Source organism: Ylistrum balloti, unplaced genomic scaffold (genome assembly GCF_031769215.1).
Source record: "Ylistrum balloti isolate Yb309-2 unplaced genomic scaffold, AGI_CSIRO_Ybal_v1 Utg370292, whole genome shotgun sequence".
NCBI classification, from domain to species: Eukaryota; Metazoa; Mollusca; class Bivalvia; order Pectinida; family Pectinidae; genus Ylistrum; species Ylistrum balloti.
Window position 1 is genome coordinate 323994 of NW_026782221.1, and position 25415 is coordinate 349408.

Below are 25415 nucleotides of genomic sequence, written 5' to 3' on the forward strand. Positions count from 1 at the left end.
GTAAGTTTGCTCATTGTTTCTACTATGTAAGTTTGCTCATTGTTTCTGCTATGTAAGGTTGCTCATTGTTTCTGCTATGTAAGGTTACTCATTGTTTCTGCTATGTAAGGTTGCTCATTGTTTCTGCTATGTAAGGTTACTCATTGTTTCTGCTATGTAAGGTTACTCATTGTTTCTGCTATGTAAGGTTGCTCATTGTTTCTGCTATGTAAGGTTGCTCATTGTTTCTGCTATGTAAGTTTGCTCATTGTTTCTGCTATGTAAGTTTGCTCATTGTTTCTGCTATGTAAGGTTGCTCATTGTTTCTGCTATGTAAGTTTGCTCATTGTTTCTGCTATGTAAGGTAGCTCATTGTTTCTGCTATGTAAGGTTGCTCCTAGTTTCTGCTATGTAAGGTTGCTCATTGTTTCTACTATGTAAGGTTGCTCATTGTTTCTACTATGTAAGTTTGCTCATTGTTTCTACTATGTAAGTTTGCTCATTGTTTCTGCTATGTAAGTTTGCTCATTGTTTCTACTATGTAAGTTTGCTCCTTGTTTCTGCTATGTAAGTTTGCTCATTGTTTCTACTATGTAAGTTTGCTCATTGTTTCTACTATGTAAGTTTGCTCATTGTTTCTGCTATGTAAGTTTGCTCATTGTTTCTGCTATGTAAGTTTGCTCATTGTTTCTACTATGTAAGTTTGCTCATTGTTTCTACTATGTAAGTTTGCTCATTGTTTCTACTATGTAAGTTTGCTCATTGTTTCTACTATGTAAGTTTGCTCATTGTTTCTACTATGTAAGTTTGCTCATTGTTTCTGCTATGTAAGTTTGCTCATTGTTTCTACTATGTAAGTTTCTACTATGTAAGTTTGCTCATTGTTTCTACTATGTAAGTTTGCTCATTGTTTCTACTATGTAAGTTTGCTCATTGTTTCTGCTATGTAAGTTTGCTCATTGTTTCTGCTATGTAAGTTTGCTCATTGTTTCTACTATGTAAGTTTGCTCATTGTTTCTACTATGTAAGGTTGCTCATTGTTTCTGCTATGTAAGGTTGCTCATTGTTTCTGCTATGTAAGGTTGCTCCTTGTTTCTGCTATGTAAGGTTGCTCCTTGTTTCTACTATGTAAGTTTGCTCCTTGTTTCTGCTATGTAAGGTTATCCGTTGTGTTTGTCATGCTACGTTGCAAATTGTAATTTATGAGTGATAAACTTCCTGGTTCCTACTTCCTTAATAGAGAATAGGTGATGATCTTTTAGAGAGATTGCAGAGGGAAGTAATCTTTGTTTAAAAGTGGGTGTTATTATATATTGTGTAGATAATAAATGGATACCAAACGTACCCTTAGGAATGAAGAGTAGATTTCTAGGGAATTGTTTTAGTGACAAGGAAATAATAATTAGTAGCAATGACAAATGATGAGAAGGTTCATCGTTAAACAGGAAGTGAGTAAACAACAGATATCGACGTCTTAAACTCTATATGTACTAACACTTTATGCAGGCAGTCATACACAGATATGATAGATATAATATAGAAAGATTCGTTTATTGTAGATAGTTAAATATATTTCAGAAAACGTTACTGAAGGTTTCAATATATTCACTGACCTTGATTTTGTTCAAATAGATATATATTAATCAATGTAATACATCATATTTATGAAGTTTAAATTATCCCCATGAAATAAATGTCTTTCTCAGATATTTAAGATTCTTAGGTATCTACTAGTACCTTTTATGTAAATGAGGCAGTTGATGACGTAACCGCTGACTGCTCACAGCGGACTTGCCTACTTCAGAATTAATCAGCTTGTCTAAGTGCCCTCTATAAAAGCACCAGCTGAAACGTTCGAAATTAGAAAAAAAGTCGGTGTCAGAAGACTACACAGGTAAAGGTAAGTTAGATATTTTAAAGTTATGCTTCTTGTGAAATATTTCAGTAGAATGTTGTTGGAATTTTTCCTATTTACTTCCTTATTTAATGTGTTGAGAAAAACTTTGTTTAGATTGTCGATGTTAATTCACGTTCTGTGTACCAGTATTTTAAATTTTACCTGCATAAACGTTATGAACACACACCATGTAACGTCGGTTTTATACGGACTCTGAAATCTGATGTTCATCAAAACAATAAGGAATCATTTCAAAATACCAAAACGATGTTGTCACATGGTTTCAAAATTGAGTGCGTTTCACGACAGAATTACTGCTGTATATTGATAAACAATACCGATAATGGGCGATGACCAAGTTTCAAATTATCGTAGTTTATTTAATGTTTCCTCACTGGGTATACACAACACTGGTGATTGTCGGATATTGGCATGGATAGTCATTATTGTAGACTATCACAGATAAAATTATGTACGGACGTAAAGACGGACGACTACAAATACACTTCCCAGTTAGATCTTTTTACAGGACTTCACAAAGTAATCGATCTCTTTCAAACAGGAAATAGTTTCTTTTGTAATAGGAAAAAGTCATTTTAAAAAATCAAGACATTTCAGTAAGTGCCGATTTCTCCTAGAGGGGATGTACGTGCAGGTGGATTGCTAATCTTCTGTAGTGCATATGTCGGTGTCACAAACATGTACATACATCAAAGACAATGAAATGGCACATGATTCACACAAACCATGATATCAGTTGTTGCTTTGTAACTCAAGTGGTTCCTGTGTGTAAACCCCTTAGGAATAGAAACTTTTTTCCCCTCGTCACGTGCATTTCATGAACAGAGTCCCCTCTGTACTTATCAAAGTTTAACATTATTCGAGAGGTTTTTTAGTGTTTAGCCCCTTTTATTTACTGCTGCTATCACCAGTGCTTGTCGATAGCTAGAAACTGTATGGTTTTACTCGTGCTTATAATTACCAATGCCCTATTTATACAGTTGTACTCTGCATACAGGTGTTTTGTCACCTGGGCCTCTAAATATCGGGAAAAAGGAAAATGGTGACGAATCATTTTGCATTTAACCCTATACTGTTACAGAGAATGACAAATTTTCACAAAAAAATGCGTATCCGATTGCCAAATATTAGCCACATAACGAGGAACATCAAAATTGTCTTTCCCTCAAGCACGTGAAAATTGGTACTCAAGAATACATTCTACAAGTGTCTTTTACCAATGTCACTTTATTGTATCCGTCTGCAACAATGCTGATCTGAGAAGGTCTGAGATCGGCGTGGAAAATAATTGATGAAATTTCAAATATGATGACAACACAGAAATCAAAGTACTGAAAGTACTGAGAGGCTAAACGTATTGAAAAATGTTCACAAATAACCGCAAAGCTGTATTACTTTCCCCATACTCCTACACTTTGAAATGCAAAAATTACTAAATAAGAGAACCAGAGGCTATTTTTCTTAATTTTAAGCGATTTTATATCTTCTTTAATTCTTATTTCAAATTTGACGACAATAATGTGAATAAATCAAGATATGTAAAAAAAATAACAAAATACACACAACCATATATTTATCGCCAACAAGCCAAATGATAAATAGCTCTATGATGAAGTTGACTAAATAAAAGCTTTGAAATACCCAAGATGTTGCAATTACTATCCCATCAATATGAGGATTTAGACAAATCGAAAGGACTTTATACCTACTTCTTTATTTTGAATGTATTGCAAAGTAATAGTCCTTACTTATTATAATTATATTTGTAGTTGAGGAAAGTAGATAAGGTGTACACAGCATTTCAGGTAGATTAAAGTGTAAGTAATTACATTAAATGTATTTACATGTCTATCTTCCTTGAAGTATCATGGTTAGACTTTTCTTCCAGTAATTATGTCTATAAAGATATAGTTCTTTGAGATTAAACCAGACTTCCATATATATACAAAATTTACAATATTTTCACTATAGCTACTACTATTTCTGATCATATTTTATTGTAAATTAATTACAAAAGGATCGGGCACAAGTTATTTCAACTTATAGTTGCCCTTTCCTCAATACATTACAAAACAAAAACATCACAATATCAAGTCATCAATAATTTACATAAATATTGGCTAAATATATTTTTTTAAAGAGAAGGGAAAGAGAGAGAGAGAGAGAAAGAGGTGGGGTGGGGGTGGGGGTAGGGGGTAGAAGGGTTGACGTCATCGGAAGTAAAATTATAACAGTTTTATGGTTTAAAACATGTTGCTACTTTTTACAAAATGTTGGACTCGTAAAAAATTTCAGAGTTTGTTTCAGGGGAAAGTTGATCATTTCCATTAAGGAGCAGATCTAGTGAACTTGTAAATTCATATCATTTAAGCGTTAGAAAAGGACATTTCTGTGAACATTATAACGATGGCATTCAAAGATCTCCAATGCATTAGATAATGTCACCATGACACGCTAAATGAATAAATATGTTATGGAAATATTTCGTTCTAGTTAATTGATAATTATGAAACTGAATATTTTGGGTTTTTTTTATACGCGCTTTGTTTGAAGGAATATTTTCAATTCAAGGAACCAAACCTTGAGAAATCAGCACAATCAACCTTCATCAAATAAAAGTAAAAGACAAAAAATACAAGTCATAACACAGTCAACATCATGATCAGTACAGTATCAAAAATAAATTATTCATAAATCATGAGCACCAAATGAATCTTGCCTACGAAGAGCAAACTTTTTATCTTCAAAAACTTGAAAAAGTGTCATGGCGGTGGGTGTGAAAAACCTGAAAAAGTGTCATATCGGCGAGTGTGCGCGTGGGACGAACAGTCCAATTCGGTGACGTCTAATGAGGTAAAGTGATGTTATATCTGAAGACGATCTTGCCACAACGACAAGGATTAAAACAAAATTGGTGTTCTGTTTGTAAGTTTTGTTTGTTTATAAGTGCTGTTAGTTGATAATTCAAACCAAGCCCCCAGACTAGCTTCTTATCAACTCGCACGTACGCTTACGTACGCTGTACGCTTACGTCATGTCGAGAATTCCGTAAAATATATTGTTCAGAATTTATCAATAGTTCAACCACACTTAAATATATAGTAATCGTTTTGTTATTAAAAAAATAAACTAATTTTGGATGCTTTTAAAATAGCGATTTGAAAGAACGCGGCATGATTTACGCAGAAAATTGCTGCTAGAGGGCTCTAACTCTTTTCGATATTTCAGCCAATGAGAAGGCCAGGATCGGTAAATTTTGTCTGAAAGACCGTAGCAATAGGCTATGCATACTGAGTACGTTTAGCCTAAAAACAGCTTGTGGTAGATGATATGGCGACACAAAAAACTAGGTCACGGTCACTTAATGTGTACACTTAGGTAAAACAGGATTAAAGTAAAGCTGTTCAGGATTCAATTAACACTCTCAATAACTACATAATGTAGACTTCATGTACAAAAAACGATATTGGTATAAATCTCCTGGCTATACATATAATAATAAATGATCATCTGGGCTTTTTTACACTGGTTAGTACGGAAGATGCGAGAATGGCTGTGGAAACACTTATAAGACAGACAATTATGGTAGATAATCAAGCACCCATATGATAATTCCATAGAAGACTATTGTGTTAAAATGTGATACATTTTTTTATATGTTCTAATATATGTTGACACGCTATCAGATCGTGATTCAGTCTGGACGGTGATACTAGTAAGTTATTACTTGGGAAAGGTTGAGAACAAATAAAATGTAAAAAAAATATCTTATTTTCATTAGTTTTAATGATATTGACTATATTGAGATAAAAATAAACACACATTAATATTTTGTAGTAAAAATGAAAATAATAAATGAAAACCTTGCGTGTTGTGCTTTCGTATGGATATTCATGGTGTTTGACAACTGGTTCTACATTCTGGTGTCTATCACTCATACACACATTTATATAACCATTCCTAAATGGTTTCTATGACAACTAGTTCTACATTCTGGTGTCTATCACTCATACACACATTTATATAACCATTCCTAAAAGGTTTCTATGACAACTAGTTCTATATTCTGGTGTTTATCTTCCATACACATATTTATTTAACAACTCCTAAATTGTTTCTTTGACAGGCAGTTCTCTATGCCGATGTTTGCCTCTCATACACATTTACAGTAAATTTATATAAACATGTCTGTTCCTACGATAGCTAGTTCTATGTACCTGTGTTTGAATGTGTCTCTTTATAAGTTTTTTGGCACTTAAAGGATTTCTGTTTCCGAAACAGTTTTTTAAGTAAAATAATATGTTAAATGCTTTGGTGTTATCAACACATTTATATACCAGATCCGAATGATAACTGATAAGTATTGATATTTTAAAAACATTAAGATAAGATGACAAGTAGTAGATTCCTGGAGCAGTAATGCAGAAAGAAATCCTCCAGAATAAACACTGAGGTGGAGGGTCAGAAATCAAGTTCCTCCAGGACTAACACTGTGGTGGAGGGTCAGAAATCAAGTTCCTCCAGGACTAACACTGTGGTGGAGGGTCAGAAATCAAGTTCTTCCAGGACTAACATCGAGATGGAGGGTCAGAAATCAAGTTACTCCAGGACTAACACCGAGGTGGAGGGTCAGGTTCTTCCAGGACTCAAGTTCTTCCAGGTGAGGTGGAGGGTCAGAAATCAAGTTCCTCCAGGACTAACACTGAGGTGGAGGGTCAGCTCCAGGACTAACACTGTGATGGAGGGTCAGAAATCAAGTTCTTCCAGGACTAACACCGAGGTGGAGGGTCAGAAATCAAGTTCCTCATGGACTAACACTGTGATGGAGGGTCAGAAATCAAGTTCTTCCAGGACTAACACTGTGGTGGAGGGTCAGAAATCAAGTTCCTCCAGGACTAACACTGAGGTGGAGGGTCAGAAATCAAGTTCCTCCAGGACAAACATTGAGATGGAGGGTCAGAAATCAAGTTCCTCCAGGACTAACACCGAGGTGGAGGGTCAGAAATCAAGTTACTCCAGGACTAACACTGAGGTGGAGGGTCAGAAATCAAGTTCCTCCAGGACTAACACTGAGGTGGAGGGTCAGAAATCAAGTTCCTCATGGACTAACACTGTGGTGGAGGGTCAGAAATCAAGTTCCTCCAGGACTAACACCGAGATGGAGGGTCAGAAATCAAGTTCCTCCAGGACTAACACTGTAGTGGAGGGTCAGAAATCAAGTTCTTCCAGGACTAACACCGAGGTGGAGGGTCAGAAATCAAGTTACTCCAGGACTAACACCGAGGTGGAGGGTCTAAGTTCTTCCAGGACTAACACTGAGGTGGAGGGTCAGAAATCAAGTTCTTCCAGGACTAACACCGAGGTGGAGGGTCAGAAATCAAGTTCTTCCAGGACAAACACTGAGATGGAGGGTCAGAAATCAAGTTCTTCCAGGACTAACACTGTAGTGGAGGGTCAGAAATCAAGTTACTCCAGGACTAACACCGAGATGGAGGGTCAGAAATCAAGTTACTCCAGCACTAAGTTCTTCCAGGACTAACACCGAGGTGGAGGGTCAGAAATCAAGTTCCTCCAGGACTAACACCGAGGTGGAGGGTCAGAAATCAAGTTACTCCAGGACAAACATCGAGGGGAAGGGTCAGAAATCAAGTTCTTCCAGGACTAACACTGAGATGGAGGGTCAGAAATCAAGTTACTCCAGGACTAACACCGAGGTGGAGGGTCAGAAATCAAGTTCCTCCAGGACTAACACCGAGATGGAGGGTCAGAAATCAAATTACTCCAGGACTAACACTGAGGTGGAGGGTCAGAAATCAAGTTCCTCCAGGACAAACATCGAGATGGAGGGTCAGAAATCAAGTTCCTCCAGGACAAACATCGAGATGGAGGGTCAGAAATCAAGTTACTCCAGGACAAACATCGAGGTGGAGGGTCAGAAATCAAGTTCCCCCAGGACTAACACTGTAGTGGACGGTCAGAAATCAAGTTACTCCAGGACAAACACTGAGATGGAGGGTCAGAAATCAAGTTACTCCAGGACTAACACCGAGGTGGAGGGTCAGAAATCAAGTTCCAGGACTAACACTGAGGTGGAGGGTCAGAAATCAAGTTCCTTCAGGACTAACACCGAGGTGGAGGGTCAGAAATCAAGTTACTCCAGGACTAACATCGAGATGGAGGGTCAGAAATCAAGTTCCTCCAGGACTAACACCGAGATGGAGGGTCAGAAATCAAGTTCCTCCAGGACTAACACTGAGGTGGAGGGTCAGAAATCAAGTTCCTCATGGACTAACACCGATGTGGAGGGTCAGAAATCAAGTTGGAGGGTCAGAAATCAAGTTCCTCCAGGACTAACACCGAGGTGGAGGGTCAGAAATCAAGTTCCCCCAGGACTAACACCGAGGTGGAGGGTCAGAAATCAAGTTCCTCCAGGACTAACACCGAGGTGGAGGGTCAGAAATCAAGTTCTTCCAGGACTAACACTGAGGTGGAGGGTCAGAAATCAAGTTCCTCATGGACTAACACCGAGGTGGAGGGTCAGAAATCAAGTTCCTCCAGGACTAACACTGAGATGGACGGTCAGAAATCAAGTTCTTCCAGGACAAACACTGAGATGGAGGGTCAGAAATCAAGTTCTTCCAGGACTAACATCGAGATGGAGGGTCAGAAATCAAGTTCCTCCAGGACTAACACTGAGATGGAGGGTCAGAAATCAAGTTCTTCCAGGACTAACACCGAGGTGGAGGGTCAGAAATCAAGTTCCTCCATGACATATACCGGGCTGAGAGTCAGAGAAAAAACCTATTTAGAGCAATAACGTTGACTAAAAATCATCAAGTATAGGAACTGGAAGGGACGACAGTGTATATAGTCAAATAAGAAGAGAAAAAAACGGTTATCTAGTTAGCGTGTTTACGTTATAAATGGGTCGCATTTTCATTCTTGCAAGTGTAGAACAAGCATGATCGCGCACTTACAGGAGAAAACGGATGCCTTGACGATGACTAGTAAAACATGGCATTGTCCAAAAGCAGCCAAGCAGACAAAACTACGCTATCACCATTATATTATTGTTTAATTTACGAATTCCACCATATCTCCAGTTACTGTAAAACAACATCTTATCTCCAGGTAAATCATGGTCTATATATGTTAGAATGACACCGGGTTGTGTATGGATGAATTATGTGCAGTGTACGTAGTTAAGTCCCTTTTCTGCTTTATATTTTCATGTAGATCTGTAAAAACCAGTTGGACAGACACTCCGGGATTTCGCAGCCGACCTAGACCACCTGATCACCACGATGGTTACACCTATCAAAAACCCAGAGATCAGATATAAACATGTATGTATCCTTTCTCATTACCTATCATTCTTATTACATGTATTGGTCTATGTTGTTCATATGTACTTATCTATATACGCATGAACTATTTCTAAGAGATTATGTCATCCGACTTCGCAACATATATCGATAATTATAATTTCTGTAGAAGTTAATTGTGAAGCTTACATAATATCTTACATTTTTATTTATATTTTGTATATATACTGAAGAAATGTAAAATGTTGTCTTAAATTTATGCTGTTTGTTGGGATACTTAAAACGGTGTTTTACCACAGGAAATAGTGAAAGTGATAAAACACAAGGTAATGATTGCCATGGTATTTAATTCAAGCCGAAAGAAAATGAAATAAAATAGGTAATTAGCTGTCAAAAAAACATAGTCAAACAGAAATTTGCGATACTTCGTCATTACCCCTTTTTAATGCATATAGTATAGGACATCTATTTCGGGACCAACACTAATTTCTCAGTCTATTCTTCTAGTTTAACTCCTACAGGTCGTAGATGAATGACATTTTCGAGACATGCTTGCACGTAGACATGTCAGGATCCGGGTTGCTTACAATGACTTGTCATAATTTTTGCAAGTCATTTACGCACCAGTGTCCCTCAGATAAAAATAAACAGCTCAGAAGCTGTGACTAAGAATATAATAAACAGCTCAGAAGCTGTGACTAAGAATATAATAAACAGCTCAGAAGATGTGACTAAGAATATAATAAACAGCTCAGAAGCTGTGACTAAGAATATAATAAACAGCTCAGAAGATGTGACTAAGAATATAATAAACAGCTCAGAAGCTGTGACTAAGAATATAATAAACAGCTCAGAAGATGTGACTAAGAATATAATAAACAGCTCAGAAGTTCTGAAGATCCGTATATTGTTGGTGAAAGCAAATAAAATATGTAGTCGGTAAGTTCTTGCACTGAATTCAAAGTTGGGTCAACTTGAATGTTGCATTACATGTAAAAACACGTAAAAAGTAACAGTTTTTTGTGGAGAATTTTCAAGACAATGAAAGTCACACTTGTTCAAAAATTAGTCAGCTGTTTTACCTGCAGACCACGATTTTCTTTCATAAAGGCAACTTTCAAAATATACATATGCACGTTCTTTAGAAATCCGAGGGTTTTTTTTACAGGTGTAATTTATCGATCGTGTTATGACTTATGATATTCCCCTATCTAGACTTCAGAATCTATTTGACTAATTTCGTTCTCACTCCACCACTACGATAAGAATTTAGGCGCTCAGCATCAATAATGAGTCCTTGAAGGACGGAACAGCTATATGAAGCCGTGCTTTACTTTTCATTTGATTCATTGACTCAACTTTACGTTTGTATCTAACTTCAACTCTAAACTGAAATGTACTCCCAACCCTTTTATTTTATTTTATTTCTTTTTTATTTTTTATTTTTTTTTGTATAATAATCTTTTCAGTCATCATTGAAATAATACTACCAAGTATCGTGAAATTTATATATTACTTGTATGGATATTCGTGTCACGTGTTTGACCCTAGTACACCACTCTAACTATATTACACAGCACAATTTTGTACTTTTAAATTTAGAGCATGAAGCAATAAGAGAAAAGTTTCTGGTATTTGAACAGCTAAAGTGATCTTCATTTTCTTCGTTTTATTTGTTTAACTTTATGTAGGAATATGTTGGAGATATATTTTCTGTCAATATTAACATTCCAGTCATTTTCCCTGACTTAACATAAATACTTAATTTCAATTCGTTATTACCTCCTTCAACACGTAGAATATCATTTGTAGCTTAGCGTATAGTCAACACAGTCATATCATTGATCATGTTAAATAAACATGTAATACAACACAATATACAATGTAATACAATGTAATACAATACAATATACAATGTAATACAACACAATATACAATGTAATACAATGTAATACAACACAATATACAATGTAATACAATGTAATACAACACAATATACAATGTAATACAACACAATATACAATGTAATACAATGTAATACAATACAATATACAATGTAATACAACACAATATACAATGTAATACAATGTAATACAATACAATATAATGTAATACAACACAAATACAATGTAATACAATGTAATAATACAATATGTAATACAACACAATATAGCTGTAATACAATACAATGTAATACAATATGTTAGCTGAGGGAAAAACCCTATAAAGCCATTTAAGTATAAAAGTCTTGACAGATTAATGCTGTTTCTAGATGACCGTTATACCTTACTTGTCTACAGGTATACTGATATCCTAATAATTTTGTCCCGACCTGGTTTTTTACCTTAGGGTTTCGTACATTCGCCAAGATTGATTTCTTCCAACAGTGAAATTTCAGTGAAAAGACATCGATTTCTTGAAAAAACGAGTTCAGGTTGGAGACATAAAACGTCCTTACCTTTAGCAAGTTGAACTAAGTGTAAAAAAGATTAACGATTGAAAAGTCATTTCCAACACTAGTATATCAATAGATACCTTGGGGATATAAAAGAGGAAGGGGTTATCTACATATTTAACTAAACATACCACGGGACACACTCTGTTCCCATGAAAATATACTGTAGATGAATACAAGTGAATTTAGATAGCACCTTTCAATATAGTCTTTAATTACACATGCAGCTGTATCGTTGTTAGGGTTCAGGGACTTCAGTGTTCAGAACAAGAAGGCGACTAAGGGAAGTAGTTAAAACAAAAGTGAGACAATGTACCAGGTAACTTGTATGTTTTTTTTATTTTAGCTGTTTATCAACAATGAGTTTGTAAACTCTTCTAGCGGAAAGACATTTCCTGTCATCAACCCCGCCACTGGAAAGAAGATAGCTGACGTGCAGGAAGGGGACAAGGTCAGTCAAAGTCAATACAGGACAAGGTTTTATTTCTTTTCCGGACAAGGTTTTTCTTTACCCATCTCAAACACACAGTGTGTAACAAGAGGTCAATACACTCTTTGCATAAATACAAATAATACCAACAAAACTCCGTGTCGAAATATATCCTTGAAACACTAATGTAATGCAGGGTGAATTTCATCTTTTTTCACTATAGCATAGCCTGTTACCTGTAACTGTCCTATATGTTACCTGTAAATGTCCTATATGCTACCTGTAACTGTCCTATATGTTACATGTAACTGTCCTATATGTTACCTGTAACTGTCCTATATGTTACATGTAACTGTCCTATATGTTACCTGTAACTGTCCTATATGTTACCTGTAACTGTCCTATATGTTACCTGTAATTGTCCTATATGTTACCTGTAACTGTCCTATATGTTACCTGTGACTGTCCTATATGTTACCTGTCACAGTTCTATATGTTACCTGTAACTGTCCTATATGTTACCTGTAACTGACCTATATGTTACCTGTAACTGTCCTATATGTTACATGTAACTGTCCTATATGTTACCTGTAACTGTCCTATATGTTACCTGTAACTGTCCTATATGTTACCTGTATCTGTCCTATATGTTACATGTAACTGTCCTATATGTTACCTGTAACTGTCCTATATGTTACCTGTAACTGTCCTATATGTTACCTGTAACTGTCCTATATGTTACCTGTAAATGTCCTATATGCTACCTGTAACTGTCCTATATGTTACATGTAACTGTCCTATATGTTACCTGTAACTGTCCTATATGTTACATGTCCTATATGTTACTGTCCTATATGTTACATGTAACTGTCCTATATGTTACCTGTAACTGTCCTATATGTTACATGTAACTGTCCTATATGTTACCTGTAACTGTCCTATATGTTACCTGTAACTGTCCTATATGTTACCTGTAAATATCCTATATGTTACCTGTAACTGTCCTATATGTTACCTGTAACTGTCCTATATGTTACCTGTAACTGTCCTATATGTTACCTGTAACTGTCCTATATGTTACCTGTAACTATCCTATATGTTACCTGTAAATATCCTATATGTTACCTGTAAATATCCTATACACTTATTAATCAACAAGAGGTAACTTGGGATTGCTGTCATAATCTGGATACAAAAAAACAATATCAAACATGTATGCACTAGCTGAGTCATAATTCAAAATGCACTAATGAAAACACATACATGTATTTTAAGATTTCTTATTTTTAGGAAGGCAATAATTGTCATAATTTCCAAGAAAGAAAATATATAAAAATATATTTCCAGTAATCGTATTGAGCTAGCTCTGTACTGTCTGTAAGTGAGATTTAAAAAGTCATTAAACACTTTAAATGTTTTGAAGATGATAGAGCTACTTCCTGACATTAGTAACAGTAACATATTTGTGAATTTCAAATGATTTAAGAACATAGTTTTCAATAGAGAAATACACTCTTCGACACATGAAGAACGCATATGTTGTTCCTTTGATAAAATGTCACTTAATACGCCACTATTTCTTTCATTTAATTTAAATTAAAATACACTCACAAAAGTGATCTAATAAAGCCAAAAGTATGATTTGTGCACTTCACAATATTTACATGTACCTATGACTGTAATATATATTGGATGTATAACGTTAACTTCGTTGAAAGAACGGAGATAGCACCGTCATAGAAGTTTCAAAAGGAGAACAATAGTATATTGTACAATGGTGGATTTAGGCCTTTTGTCCGAGACAAAGTTTATGAAAGCGGTTTTTCGATCAAAGTAAAGATGTTCTATATCAATAAAAACACATACATGTTTTAGATTAGAGAAAAGTCTCAAACTGTACAATAAGTGTGAGAGAGAACATATCTTACTCCTGACGGGCCTCGATCTCCATAACATACAGAAATAACCACTGTTTACCTCTTACATACAGGTAGTTACCTTAGTAAGATACGATACTTTACCCTCAATGAATTTTGATAAAATAATGTGATTCTCCTTCTCATACACTGTATTTCATCATTCATTGGACTTTATGAATAATATCTTGTTCCTGAATTGCCATATTTAACAGAAATGTTTTGTCTTTTAGTTACCTACTTATATAATTGTTTATTTCCTGCAGAATAAATCTTTTCACCTCTTAGTAATCATAGTACGAAATTGTTAATCTTCTACTAACCATAGTACGTGACTAGTTATCACTTACTAACCACAATACGTCAAAGTTCATTACCTAGTAACCACAATACGTCATAGTTCATTTCCTAGTAACCACATTACGTAAATGTTTACTTTATAGTATATATGATTCGTAAATATATATCTCAGTAATCACAATACCTGACTTTATATTAACCATGATATAGATAACTTTAATAAGTAACTGTTCATCTAGTAACTATAGCAAATAATTGTTTATCTCCTAGTAACTATAGCAAATAACTGTTTATCTCCTAGTAACTATAGCAAATAATTGTTTATCTCCTAGTAACTATAGCAAATAACTGTTTATCTCCTAGTAACTATAGCAAATAATTGTTTATCTCCTAGTAACTACAGCAAATAACTGTTGATCTCCTAGTAACTATAGCAAATAATTGTTTATCTCCTAGTAACTATAGCAAATAACTGTTTATATCCTAGTAACTATAGCAAATAATTGTTTATCTCCTAGTAACTATAGCAAATAATTGTTTATCTCCTAGTAACTATAGCAAATAATTGATTATCTCCTAGTAACTACAGCAAATAACTGTTGATCTCCTAGTAACTATAGCAAATAATTGTTTATCTCCTAGTAACTATAGCAAATAATTGTTTATATCCTAGTAACTATATCAAATAACTGTTTATCTCCTAATAACTATAGCAAATAACTGTTTATATCTAAGTAAATATAGCAAATAACTGTTTATCTCCTAGTAACTATAGCAAATAATTGATTATCTCCTAGTAACTATAGCAAATAACTGTTTATCTCCTAGTAACTATAGCAAATAATTGATTATCTCCTAGTAACTATAGCAAATCATTGATTATCTCCTAGTAACTATAGCAAATAACTGTTTATCTCCTAGTAACTACAGCAAATAACTGTTTATATCTAAGTAAATATAGCAAATAACTGTAACTATAGCAAATAACTGTTTATCTCCTAGTAACTATAGCAAATAACTGTTTATATCTAGTAAATATAGCAAATAACTGTTTATAAAGTAACTATAGCAAATAACTGTTTATCTCCTAGTAACTATAGCAAATAATTTTATCTCCTAGTAACTATAGCAAATAACTGTTTATCTCCTAGTAACTATAGCAAATAATTGATTATCTCCTAGCAACTATAGCAAATAATTGATTATCTCCTAGTAACTATAGCAAATAACTGTTTATCTCCTAGTAACTATAGCAAATAATTGATTATCTCCTAGTAACTATAGCAAATAACTGTTTATATCTAAGTAAATATAGCAAATAACTGTTTATCTCCTAGTAACTATAGCAAATAACTGTTTATCTCCTAGTAACTACAGCAAATAACTGTTTATCTCCTAGTAACTATAGCAAATAATTGTTTATCTCCTAGTAACTATAGCAAATAACTGTTTATCTCCTAGTAACTATAGCAAATAACTGTTTATCTGTTTATCTCCTAGTAACTATAGCAAATAACTGTTTATCTCTAGTAACTATAGCAAATAATTGTTTATCTCCTAACAGCAAATAACTGTTTATCTCCTAGTAACTATAGCAAATAATTGTTTATCTCCTAGTAACTATAGCAAATAACTGTTTATATCCTAGTAACTATAGCAAATAATTGTTTATCTCCTAGTAACTATAGCAAATAATTGTTTATCTCCTAGTAACTATAGCAAATAATTGATTATCTCCTAGTAACTACAGCAAATAACTGTTGATCTCCTAGTAACTATAGCAAATAATTGTTTATCTCCTAGTAACTATAGCAAATAATTGTTTATATCCTAGTAACTATATCAAATAACTGTTTATCTCCTAATAACTATAGCAAATAACTGTTTATATCTAAGTAAATATAGCAAATAACTGTTTATCTCCTAGTAACTATAGCAAATAATTGATTATCTCCTAGTAACTATAGCAAATAACTGTTTATCTCCTAGTAACTACAGCAAATAACTGTTTATCTCCTAGTAACTATAGCAAATAATTGCAAATAATTGATTATCTCCTAGTAACTATAGCAAATAACTGTTTATCTCCTAGTAACTATAGCAAATAATTGTTTATCTCCTAGTAACTATAGCAAATAACTGTTTATCTCGTAGTAAATATAGCAAATAACTGTTTATATCTAAGTAAATATAGCAAATAACTGTTATATCTCCTAGTAACTATAGCAAATAACTGTTTATATCTAAGTAAATATAGCAAATAACTGTTTATATCTAAGTAAATATAGCAAATAACTGTTTATCTCCTAGTAACTACAGCAAATAACTGTTTATATCTAAGTAAATATAGCAAATAACTGTTTATCTCCTAGTAACTATAGCAAATAACTGTTTATCTCCTAGTAACTATAGCAAATAATTGATAATCTCCTAATAACCATTATGTGTAAGCCTTTACCTCCTCTAATTGCTATAGTAAATAACTTTTTTTAATTGATAATGAATTTATTCTTTATCTTTGATATAAACACAGACTGATGTTGACAAGGCTGTTAATGCCGCTAAAAAGGCATTCGAACCTGGATCTGTTTGGCGTAACACGGATGCCAGTGACCGTGGCCGTCTGCTGAACAAATTGGCCGATCTTATAGAGCGGGATAGGCTCTACTTAGCGGTAAGTTGATGAGCGGAGCTTGTGGTCGAGTATTTCAGCCGACCTGGGGTAGGGTTGGGGACGGAATCTCCTCGATTTCTCTGTTTACACTAAGTTATATTACATTATAATTAATTCTTGACTGATTGATATACTTGTTGCTGTTTATTTCCATGTGAAATTTTGGAATTGCAGAGCCTTGAGAGTCTCGATAATGGCAAGCCTTTCAATGACTCTTACAACGTTGACATGGTCCTTGTATATAAGTGTCTTCGGTACTACGCTGGATGGACTGATAAGATTGGTGGCAAAACCATCCCCATGGGTAATGTAGTTCACTACTCCTTTACATAGTTTATAGTCCGATGGACCATGCATGATTAAATCAAAATAACCGTCCACATTTAGATACTGCCGTGTAGGGTTAACACTGATTAAAACAAATCCTTGTTATAACTATGTTTTTCTGGTTTTTCTGTTCTTTCGCGGCGGGGGGTATTTTTGTTTTTGTATTTTTTAAAATTTTATTTCATTTTTTTTTTTTTGGGGGGGGGGGGTATTCAAATAAGAGAACCAATGATGCTATGTAGTAAATGTTATATCTATCTATAATATATGATAAAATTGTATTATTTAGCTATATTCCTTTGTAGACGGCAACTATTTCTGCTACACCAAACACGAACCTGTTGGAGTGTGTGGTCAGATCATTCCTGTAAGTCACAGTTAAATACTTATAAGAGCTATTTTACAAGGATATGAAAAGTTCATTGAAGTCAAACAATTTATTAAATGTCAATTTCTATCACAGTACAAAGAAAGCTTCCCCCTTTTTCAGACTGACATTGGAATATCGCTTTATTAGGATAATAGATGGCATCTTTTCAATAAATATCCGACATCTCTATCAAGGCAAAAACTTCCCATTTCTTCATTAACCGTCCTTACCTCGAAGGGAATAATTGTCCTCTTAAGAACATCTTTATTTCAGTATTAAAGTGTTTACTGACGAATTACAACTATTACTTTAACCAGTTAACAGGAAATAATAAAAGGACTGAACTGGAATTGTTTTTGATCAGCGGGAAGCGAGCAAATCACATCGTTTTAATGGGTTTTTTTTTCAAAAATGAGTGTGAGCGGGAAAAGCGTGTCTCTTACTACGGATGTAAAAGCCTACTGCTTTTTTTTTTACACAATCCTCTGCTCCTTTGCTGCTCGATTTATAATAGAATGAAGATAACAATAGTGAAACATTATATTTTCCAATAACAAGTTGCAGAAAATATTCAATTTTTCCTTCAGTGGAACTTCCCTCTCCTGATGTTTGCCTGGAAGTTAGGACCGGCTATCGCCTGTGGAAACGTGGTCATCCTAAAACCAGCCGAGCAGACCCCACTCACCGCTATCTATACAGCCTCTCTCATCAAGGAGGTAGGGAAATAGATGGATTAAATGACAACATCTGTATCAGTTGTCTCCATGAAATAGCGATGTTTTTGATAATTTCATATGAAACATAAACATATCCAAATTAAAGCATCTCAACTTAAAACAAATATGAAGGGAGGTAACCATCAAAAATACTGTCACACCTTATATATACTGACACAAGTACAACTTCAATCATCTTGATATATACATATCTATACTATTACACTTAACAGTTATTGGCAGATTTGGACCAAAGGGCCACGTGCTTCCATCTGTCACTTCTACTATAAGTATATAATTTTGAGAGATATTTAATTCATATAGTGTTTTATTGAATATCTACAATAAGCCTCGTAGTAGTATCAGATACCTATATCACTCAACAGTCATAATCCACTTAAATTTCTTATATTTGTCTATCAGAAGTTGGAAATATGATGGCTTCATTTTGATATTCATATAGTTATATAGATATCTTAACGATGAGATTTTGTCATGAACTGTTGGACATGTACACATTGACAAAGCAATTATTATTCTAAACACTTTGCAAGTACAATAAAACAAATATAAATATACATATTTTGCTTTTTTCAATATATTTATGTTAATCTATGTTGTTTGTAAATCATTCAGGCTGGTTTCCCTCCAGGAGTGATCAACATTGTACCGGGCTACGGACCAACAGCAGGTGCTGCTATTTCCGAACATTATGAAATCGACAAGGTTGCTTTCACTGGCTCCACAGAGGTACATTTTCTGTAAACAAAACATCTTTTTTATATTTGTATCGGCGGTTGATATCTTTTCATTAAATTTGATTGATATGTCATTGCATGTTGTTGTTCCATCACAGGTAGGACAGATTGTTATGCAGGCCGCCGCTCGTACCAATTTGAAGAGAGTCACTCTGGAACTTGGAGGGAAAAGTCCAAATGTTGTATTTGCAGATGCTGATTGTGAGTAATTCTCTTATTCCAGGGGGTATCGATGAACGGTTGTAGAATTTGTAATTGTTGCTATTTGTGTGAATTTGCTCTATCGCCATTTCCTTTCAGTCAGCAAAGGTAAATTCCAAAAAGTATTTCGATTTCCCATCAATTAATTTTCAATGAATAGATATTCATTATTGTATGGTCTTATTAGAAATTGAAAATATTTAATTGATAAATTTACATTTAGCATGACCTAAAATAAAGCTATCCCACGGTAGATATCTGTCAGCTTACATACATGGTGTTATCTCCCCTGTCTCAGTTTCTTACATCATTGTTTAATGTTGATATCTTATGTTTTTACGTTTGATTTTATTAACAATAGGTGTTCACTATCATTTCCTTTAACGTATCTACATCTGATTTGGTTTGACATGTATTGTTTACTTATGTCTTTTGCACAATCTTGTGATAGGTGTAATTTCGAAAATTGCACTGTAATTGTAATTGTGTTTGCTTGATGTATGCTTTGTGAAAAGACTTTGCAAGGCTTTGTCTGACGTCCAGTCTCATTGGCCTGTTTCCTTTATTGTCAATACCTTATGATGGCTTCGATGTTGAATTTGATAGTGGACGTGGCAGCGGATGCTTGCCACAACGGATTGTTTTTCAACATGGGTCAGTGCTGCTGTGCCGCCTCTAGAACGTACGTCCAGGAGGATGTGTATGACGTCTTCACCAGGAAGTTGGTAGAGAAGGCCAAGACACGCGTGGTCGGTGATCCATTCGATTCTAGGTCCATGTCAGGCCCCCAGGTACCAACAACACACTTATAGTTAAACAATAAATAGTCAAAATGTTGGTTTTTGTTTTCGTGATAATAATTTGATTTATCAGAAAAAAACGCATGCTTTCTTTAGATGGGAAAATAGTCATTCCCTTATGCTATTGCTAATGAAATGTGTCTATTTATGTTCTCTGATGGATAAGGCATACGTCCCTATTTCCGATTTGGTTTATACAAATGTATTGTTGCCATTTGACTTTTCAATGACCTTGAAATGCTTTAGACGTGAAAGGGTAACGATAGCTTTGGTTATGCGCAAAAGTTATTTTACACAGGTTGACCAGGAACAGTTCGACAAGATCATGGCCCTGATAGACAGTGGAGTGCAGCAGGGAGCCAAGCTAGAGTGTGGTGGCAAACGTCACGGAAACGTTGGATACTTCATACAACCGACAGTCTTCTCTGGAGTTACAGAGGATATGCGCATCGGCAGGGAGGAGGTTTGCCTACGTTTGAAATAACTATCTTTAAAACTCAAATCAGTTAAGGAAACAGTTCTCATAGTCATGGCGTCTGTTAAGGTCAACCGAAAATTGAAATTCTTTGAACAATGTGTCGTCAGTGAAGAATGACTTGATTAGAAATCCTTGGTTGATGATATATTTTGGAACATTTATCTCCTTGTTTCATCATGTGCTCTTAAATCTCTTTTTAAAGATATTTGGCCCCGTTCAGCAAATCATCAAATTCAGAACTTTGGATGAAGTGATACAGCGGGCAAACAAAACAAATTACGGACTAGCGGCTGCTATTTGCACCAAAGACATTGACAAGGTCATGACCTACAGCAGCCAGGTCAAGGCTGGAACCGTATGGTACGTATACACTATACGCTATCTAACCACACGTCTATGTCACTATGTACCAAGCAAAATACTTACTATAGACCAATGCAGCTATCATAATATAAAGCAATTCAAAATCAACTTAACGACATGACATGTAAACGAATAAAGTTATATCACATTCATAAATGGTTTCTTAGTTTAAACAATATTTTATTCAGTAATAAGCATTTAATTACAGACAGGTACGCATAATATTATGGGATGGGAAAACAAGCTTAAAGCTTATATTAATTCCTTTCCCATGTACATACAAAGACAAATATAAATCGGAAATGGAACACCTAACATCGACATTGGATGAAAAAGTAATATTTGGACATAACAATAAAACATATTAACTTACGTATACGCACATGTGGTGGATAGAATTACAAAATGTAATTTACAACTTAAGTAGTGGCGCTTTAATTTATTGGTATGTAAAAAAAGGTTACCTTTCAAAGCTCCATTCAGATCTATGAAACAATACATAATGTACAGTTTTATAATAAGAATTAAAGGACAAAAAATATTAGGTAAAACGTTTACTAAGCTTGATATAGTTTTGCACGGTCAAGAATATTTGTTCATTTTTCTGTTTAGAGTAAGTGTCGTTTCCCCATAATAGAGTTTTTTCAGTTAGAGTAATATCTAGTTGAAGTAAAGTATTTTGTCGAATTATGTTATAATTAGCACAAGACAATAAAAAATGGTGGGTACTTTCTACTAACCCGCATGAACAAAATGGACTTTCTTCCAGATTTCTTAAGTATAAATGTTGTTTGAGATTACTGCATTTAAGTCTCAATCGTGTATGTAAAATTTGAAGGTTTCTACTTCCAATATTAAAATAGTGTGGAATCATTACATTTTCTTTTTGTAAAAATCTTTTGATAATCCTGACAGACGGATTTTCGCGAATGTCGATTGGTAAAGAATTCCATAAATGTACTGAAGAATTTAAAAAAGATGTTTTATAAAACTGAGTCCTGCAATTAATTAATAGTAAATTGTTTGAATTTCTAGTATTATGTCTGTGGGTATCTGATACCTTACTTGGAATTAGAATGGATAGATAAAATGGAGTTTTCTTATGATACATTTTATGAAACTGCAAGAGTTTATGATTTTCCCGTCTTTTGGAAAGTTTTTCCCAACCCACATCTTTATACAATAAACTAACACTTGACAATTTAGTAGCACCTGTAACTATTCTTGCAGCTTCTATTTGGATGTTTTCTAAATTTTGACATAAATAATTGGGTAAATTATCCCAAACTACGTCAGAATATTCCATAATAGGTCTGATAAAAGCAAAATATATTGTTTGGAGAGAATTCCTATCAAGTATGTTTTTTAAATTTCTTACAACCGCTAGTCTTGGTGACACTTTCTTTAATATGTAATCAGTATGATTTTTCCATGTACCATCATCAGAAAATAACACCCCTAAATGCTTATGAGATTTTACATTAGTTACATTGACATTGTCCATAGTGATAGGATCATAAATTACTGGTATAGTTTTTCGGCTAATTAATAAAGATTCTGTCTTGTCTGGGTTAAATTTTACTAACCACTTATTTGCCCATACATGTATTTTTGAAAGATCATTATTGATGGTATTAATAGCAATCGTGGGATTTTCAACTATGATATACAAGGCTGTGTCATCAGCAAATAACTTTATTTTACAACTAATATCATTCACTATATCATTAATATATACTAAAAAGAAGAGAGGACCTAATATTGAACCTTGAGGTACACCTGCTTTGATATTTTGGGTTTCAGAGAAAATACCATTTATAACAACCCTTTGACTTCTGTCAGTTAAATAATTTTTGCACCAAGATAGCAATTTACCAGAAACGCCAGATTTTTCCAATTTATGTATAAGACCCCTGTGCCAAACCCTATCAAACGCTTTACTTATATCACAGAATACGGCAATGATTTCTTTACCCGCGTCTAAAGCCCTCCCAATATCATTTGTAATGTCTAATAATTGATTTGTTGCAGAATCCCCAGGTGTGAAGCCCGATTGACAATTTGTAAAATAATTTGTATCTCTAAAAAAATTGTAAAGATGTTTAAAAATACACCTTTCCATTAGTTTGCCAACGATACTTATCAAAGATATAGGTCTATAGTTTGAAACAACGGATTTGTCACCTTTTTTAAAAACTGGTGTAACATTAGCGACTTTCCATATAGAAGGATATATACCACAGTCGATAGATTTGTTAAACAATTTAGAAAGAATTGAAATAATAGACCCTGTCTTTGCTTCCTTAATAATTCTTGGACTCATTTTATCTGGACCAGAAGCTTTAGAAGTATCTAACTTATTTATTGCATCTTCAACATCTTGTTTGTGTCAAGTGTATTATTAGTAGCTACATTATTTGGTAGTGTTACATTAGAGTCGTCGATAGTAGACTGGCTAATAAAGTAATTGTTAAAAAGATCTGCTTTTTGTTTACTATCACCATAATATATATCATTTTGCATTAACGTTGGTATATGAGAAGTTTTGGTTGAAAATTTGTAAAATTGTTAATCAACTTCCACCAGTCACGTGTTGATGAAGACATACATTTTATCTTACCGGTTAACTTTAAAACATATTCATTTTTTGCTTTCCTTATAGAGTCAATACATTTATTTCTTGCCTGTCTGAATTTCTGCCAGTGATACGGATTTTGGGTACCTTTAGCTTTTCGGTGTAATCGTTTTCGATCCCTTATTAATTTTCTTACATCATTATGCATCCATAGTGGTTCGTTATGCCTTATTGTTACTGTTTTATTAGGAATTAGGAATAATGGTTTCTTAAGTATGACACTACCTGTAGTTGTTTTTTTTTCTAATGTTGTAATTTCAATATTTCCAAATTATTGTGCGGAGTACGAAAATTAAAAAAAAATGTATTAATTCAGGGTGAATTCCTTCAATGTGTTTGGCGCTCAGTGTCCTTTTGGAGGATTTAAGATGTCGGGTATCGGACGCGAACTGTAAGTATATTTATATTCATTTATTATTACTTATTTATCCTCGTGTATGAAAATAATAGTTCGTTTCATTCTTTTTTAATCTTATTTAAATAACAATAATGATTAAGCAATATCTATAAAACAGTAAGAGCAATATATTATCTCTTTCCAGTGGAGAGTACGGTCTACAGCAGTATTCCGAGGTCAAAACGGTAAGATATTTCTTTACTAGCTCACAATACAATCCATTTAAAAAATCAATAAATGATGTAACTTTCTACCAATGATCTCAATGTATACACATTGTAGTTAGCTGAACGATTTAGGGTAACCACATTTTATCATGATTTATCTATCGTCTCATAACAAATTAATTTGAGGAGTAACCTGATACTATTAGATAATTTAAACATGTTACAGTTTACACAAATCATTTGTAATCAATGTTAAAGTAGTTATGTCTGTACTATTTCTTTTGTAGGTCATAATCAAAACTCCAACTAAAGTGTAAAGAGTTTCACGGAGGAACATCTCTAATGAAACAGGAGTTGTCTATCCTGTATTGGACAATATGTGTTGTTACACAGTTACTTTTTGATTTAAGTCACCTTTGTTGCTACTGCTCGCACAGCGTCAGGCTTAAACCTCCCATGTTGATGGGGATGTAACAATTCAAAAATATACTCAAGTTTCAACATTTTACTTACAAATGTTAACTCGTACACATAAAGATAACACGATATATCTTGTTCTCAACATCAGCGTTGACTCTAACTGTTATCGGTGGATTAATGTTACCGTTAAAAGTTAACATGGTGAAGGGTATCCATTCGTTACTGTTGTTTCATCGCCTCAAGTATTTTTTAAGATCGTCAGGTATTATCTAAATTTTGTTTACTTTGAACTTGTTTCATTGGCAAATATTTTAAAAAAAATATACAGTGAACTAAACATTATTTTTATATCGAGGTAATTCACTTTTAACGTTTAAAATCAAATATGTAAAATAAAAGACTTTTCAGGACCAGGATAAATAACTGGTTATAATTTATTGGTGTTTCAGGTTGTAAACAAAGTAGTATCGAATAACGTTCGATTTTGTAGAACTGAAGAATATTTGATAAAGAGAGCTTTACTTTCAACATTGATATGGATTTTATGAACAGTGTTAAGTAGAATAGTGATGCTGTAAAATCTCGATGAAATTTCAAAACAAGAGAGTTTATATACATTTTTTTTTATTCTTGAACCTACGTCAAAAGTTACGTAAGCCATCTATTTCATGCCAAGATAATGTATGAAATTGCGTTGTTGCTTTGCCCTTTATTAGATATGCTTTACATGCATGTTACACAACTGCAGTGAAATATGTTTTAATAAAAACATACTGGTTACTAATA

At 34.0% G+C, this 25415-nt stretch overlaps 2 protein-coding genes across 2 annotated transcripts; both read left to right on the forward strand.

The window, feature by feature from the left end:
* The first annotated feature begins 1810 nt into the window (after positions 1-1810).
* On the forward strand, positions 1811-25415 carry LOC132552990 (aldehyde dehydrogenase 1A1-like). Its single transcript, XM_060217196.1, has 15 exons — positions 1811-1879; positions 9134-9243; positions 12024-12128; positions 16857-16997; positions 17172-17301; positions 17630-17691; positions 18282-18410; positions 19047-19160; positions 19267-19369; positions 19976-20160; positions 20468-20632; positions 20850-21007; positions 23962-24036; positions 24188-24227; positions 24497-25415. Exons 2-15 carry the CDS (start codon positions 9202-9204, stop codon positions 24524-24526), a joined length of 1479 nt encoding a protein of 492 aa, XP_060073179.1. The 5' UTR covers positions 1811-1879; positions 9134-9201; the 3' UTR covers positions 24527-25415.
* Positions 7570-8714, forward strand: LOC132553004 (micronuclear linker histone polyprotein-like). Its single transcript, XM_060217208.1, has 2 exons — positions 7570-8161; positions 8209-8714. The coding sequence occupies exons 1-2, from the start codon at positions 7570-7572 to the stop codon at positions 8712-8714; spliced, it is 1098 nt and encodes a 365-aa protein (XP_060073191.1).

Excerpts from the sequence above, each read along its gene's own strand:
- LOC132553004 (XM_060217208.1), top strand. The coding sequence starts at position 7,570 with ATGGAGGGTCAGAAATCAAGTTACTCCAGGACTAACACCGAGGTGGAG. Across the intron at positions 8,162-8,208 it reads GACTAACACTGAGGTGGAGG|AAATCAAGTTGGAGGGTCAG; the intron begins GTCAGAAATCAA and ends GTGGAGGGTCAG.
- LOC132552990 (XM_060217196.1), top strand. The coding sequence starts at position 9,202 with ATGGTTACACCTATCAAAAACCCAGAGATCAGATATAAACAT. Across the intron at positions 9,244-12,023 it reads CAGAGATCAGATATAAACAT|CTGTTTATCAACAATGAGTT; the intron begins GTATGTATCCTT and ends TTTTTATTTTAG. Across the intron at positions 12,129-16,856 it reads ACGTGCAGGAAGGGGACAAG|ACTGATGTTGACAAGGCTGT; the intron begins GTCAGTCAAAGT and ends ATATAAACACAG.